This window comes from Rosa chinensis, chromosome 7 (genome assembly GCF_002994745.2).
Source record: "Rosa chinensis cultivar Old Blush chromosome 7, RchiOBHm-V2, whole genome shotgun sequence".
Classification (NCBI taxonomy): Eukaryota; Viridiplantae; Streptophyta; class Magnoliopsida; order Rosales; family Rosaceae; genus Rosa; species Rosa chinensis.
The window spans coordinates 44,898,775-44,902,901 of NC_037094.1; the positions used below are offsets into that span (position 1 = coordinate 44,898,775).

The 4,127-nt window shown below is 43.3% G+C and overlaps 1 protein-coding gene across 1 annotated transcript; it reads left to right on the forward strand.

Annotated features, from left to right (window-relative positions):
• The first annotated feature begins 1,273 nt into the window (after window positions 1–1,273).
• Window positions 1,274–2,628, forward strand: LOC112180524 (fasciclin-like arabinogalactan protein 19). The gene has a single exon (XM_024319084.2). The coding sequence runs from the start codon at window positions 1,334–1,336 to the stop codon at window positions 2,360–2,362; it is 1,029 nt and encodes a 342-aa protein (XP_024174852.1). The 5' UTR covers window positions 1,274–1,333; the 3' UTR covers window positions 2,363–2,628.
• Window positions 2,629–4,127: the final 1,499 nt, after the last annotated feature.

Here is a 4,127-nt window from a genome sequence, read left to right on the forward strand (position 1 = left end):
TAGGGCAAAAAACCCTAACCCAAAATTCTGCAGTCCAAAGTAGCCCAAGAAGAAGGCCCACTCAAGGCCCAGCATGCTTGGCTTGGCCCAGGTCCAGCCACCACCTCCAGACCACCTAACTTCTAGTGCAGCTCCACCCCTGTGCCCGCTCCACCATGTCCCCGCCGCCCCGAGTCCACCACGACCGAACCAGATGAGCCACGCTGCCACAAGAAAACACGACGAACCACACTGCCACAAGCTACATCACCACAAACCCGTCTCGATTTCACAATCCCTGACCGAACCTAACAAACCACGCAGCCACTGAATTCAAATCGCGCCATCTATCTAAGTCTCCATCAACACGAGATCGGCCACCTCCTAGAGATCTCCTACTAGAAACTCGAAACCAAATTCACCTGCCAGAAAACTTGAGCAACCCATTCACAAAGGACTACCTAAATAGACCCATTCAGTCCCCGTCTGGCAACGGAACCACGTGACGTCGGCGAGGCCAAGTCCAGCTGAAATGCCAGGGCCGCCGCCGGACGAGAGATTTGCACTTTGGTCGCCGCCGAGTTAGGGTTTCTCTCAGAGGAAGAGAGAGGGAAACCTAGTTTTGGAGGTTGCCTCTTTGTTTGTTTTCATCTTGTTTATTATGTTTTGCTTATAATTGTACTAAATGTGTTATTTATGTTTTCATTTGAAAAAAAAAAACATGTTATCTAATAAAGCTACCAGATTCATTTTCAAATCTAAAAAATGTGAAATTGAATTTTAATTATTTGTGGAAACATATCAATTGATAGAACTATAAATTATCTTGCTTCTTGAAAAAGTGACTGCTTAAGTTCCCAAAGTTTCTTTTTCAGTAGGTTATTTTTTTTTACCATATTTTTCACTCGAGGTTTTTTAATTTTTTAAGCTTCATCTCTCTCTTTGTATTTCACTTTTTCTTCTTTAATAAATTTTAGTGAGTAAGGTGTGCCACTTAGGCCTCTAGTTTCACACGTAAAAAAAAAAAATTTACTAGGTCGTATTTTACTCTTTGAAAGGAAGTAAAACGTAGAATAAAAACGGGTTCTGCATGATAGATCGAGCAAAGTGGCAAGTTGGCAAGAAATCGGTAAACCCGTAACAAACCCAAAGAAACGAAATGACATTACTATCCTCCTCGTAAAGCCGAATGGATTTATCAAGAAAGGGTATTTCCGTCAAATGAAATCGCAAACTGGTAGTATAACTATCAAGAGCCAGAGCGACGGGTTTGTTACAACTCCCTTCCCAAGAATCAAAAGCGCGCCAAAACCTCTCCATTCTTGATACCTACTCTCTCTCAGAAGCTTCTTCAATGGCGGCCTTCACCGTCCCAACACTCTCGCTCGTTCCGGTACTCCTCCTCCTCGCCGTCGTCTTCACTTTCCCGACGGGCACGGCGTCGATCTCAACCCGCGAGTACGAGTCGATGCAGCGCGTGCTCCGCAACCACGGCTACAATCTGATCTGCAACGCCATGGCCACCTCTGACCTCCAGTACGAGCTCCTCACGCTCCCGCCCAACGCCTCCTTCACCGTCTTCGCTCCCACCGACGCCTCCCTCTTCGCGCTCGACATGATCCAAACGGCGTCGTATTACATCGACACCCTCCGCGTCCACGTCGTCCCTCTCCGCTTCTCTGTCTCCGACCTCCGATCTATCTCCTCCGGCTCCATCCTCCCCACGCTCCTCCCCTACAGAGCTCTCCGCCTCTCCACCGACCCCCTCGCCGTCTCCGGCGTCGACGTCGTTTTGCCCGGCCTTTTCTACTCTCGCCGCGTCGCCGTCCACGGCCTCGGAGGCATCGTCAGTCTCAGCTCGGTCGTTCCCTACGGTTCTCATCTTCAGGCCAGTGCTCCCGTCGCAAGCGGCGGCGCCGATAAGGTCGCGCCCTTGAAAACTGTGTCCAACCGCACAGATCTCTCTCCGGCGGCCACACCACCGTCCGAAGCCGTGTCGCTCATGAATGCTCATTCCAACGGGACGGCCAGCGCTGATCTTTCTCCGGTTGTATCTGAGTTGCCGGCGACCACTGCATCTCCATCTCCGCCGACTGACTCGACGGCTTCCGAAGATACTCCCTCGGCATCTCCACCGTCACCGTCGGCCGATTCGGTACCGGAAAGAGCTAGGGCTTTGTTGATGGAGATTTCAGACGGCAATTCCGACTCGGAGGGTGATGAAATTTCAGAGAAATCGCCACTGCTGATGGAAGCGCAAGCGGTTGGTGAGGTGAAGAAATGTGGAGCGTTGGATGAGATGACCATTGACTGCTTTGTGCCTGAAGACGGGGATGGACTAGAAAAGCTCAGCCTCCAGCGTCTGGTTCGAGCTTTGGCTTAAACGCTGCGTTCCATCAACTTCTCGGTAAAATCTTGACTGTACCTGAAGACTTGCGATGAATTCTAATTTCTGTCCAATTTTTCCAAATATGAATTCGACGTACCTTTGTGTAATTGTTTGTTTTGGGTGATCAACAATATGAATCTCTGTACTGTATGGTATGGTGTAGCCTCAAGAGTGGGATTTTTTAGACAAGAGTAAAATTCTATTCTCTGTATCAAGAACCATGAACATATGGTGCGGAATTAATGCAAATCGATGTTGGGATTTCATAGCTAGGATCAATATTGATGATTAATTAGTTTGTGATTACCTTCTTGCATGTTTTTCTATTAATTTGGTGTAAAATTTGGAAGGTTTGGTTGCTTGCTAGCTTGTTGAGAACTTGAGATGCAGATGATATGATGCAAAGAAGTACATGGTCAATAGCGATCTGTACTTTCTCATCTACAGTCCCTGAAACTGAAAGTTGTCATGGAGACCAATTTGATCAAGCCACGATATACAAATGCCAAGGAAATTGATATGAATCGATTCTTGTCGTTAAAGTTAAAAGGTCAAAATCATAACACAATGGAGTTGCATTAATTAGTTATATAGAAGTTTGAGGTAGTAAAATTAATTCGAAGGGTAAGTTGGACTAACAAATTTTGTGGTTCCACAAAGAAATAGACGTATTTGATTGAGATGCTCTAAATCTAAAGATGAACTCAATCAAATATGACATATATATTATAATATTATATGACGAACTCACGCAAGAAGGGAATTATCACAAAGATGAAATCTGACGCCGATGATTAGATTGGAATAATGGAAATGGTGAACAAACTGATTTATTTATATAAGAGAGTATGCAATCAAACTGTTAACGTCTTATAATTAATTCGATCACCTAAGAACTGAAGCACAATAGAAGATAATATTATAATTGCAAAACAACTCGATCGTGTATCATTTTCATCATCCTAATGCACTTGGAATGAACAACTGTTGACCATATATTACAATAATAATAAATACTAATAACGATGCGTCGATGTCAAATTTTTTTGAGAAAATACAAAAATTTTATCTCTTGATTAGTAAGGCTTGAGAAGATTTTTTTTTTTTTTAGAAAATCTTTAGCCCACCATATATTTACATATGTAAGTGAGAATCGAATCCATGACATTTTTTAATGTTGGAATTATAATTTACCAACAGGTCACAGCTCATCACAAACTTGAAAAGATGTTTTGTTCAAGAAGTTCGAGTTTAAAGTTGAGGCATGTATGAATTGTATTTAGAAGTAGATTTAGTCTTCGGAGACAATATTTGTTTTGATGCTTGTGACACTAGCTCATATGTGGGAAACTTAAACCAAACTAAATTCAGACAAAAAAAAAAAAACCAAACTAAACACTAAATTGAATGTTATGAAACTATTGTGAACTATATTCAAAATGAAACTTAACCCCAAATGTGTCACCATCGACATGGACGAGATTGAACTTTTCTTCACCACCACATCCTTGTCCTCCTTGCCATTCCCAGCTAAATCTTTTGGTGCTCCCGCTGTTTAAAAACAAGTTAGGCAACAGCTTTGTTGCAAGCACAAATTCTTAGCCGCCATAGATACGACCGAGGCCTCGAGATTGTAGTAGACAAATCCAATCTTCTTGTTACGGTTTATCACTAGTTTGTGACTTCCCACCATATGGTTGTTGACTTAACTCGGTTGGCTTAGTTATGTTGAGTCAGGACATCGCAACCGAGTTGCACT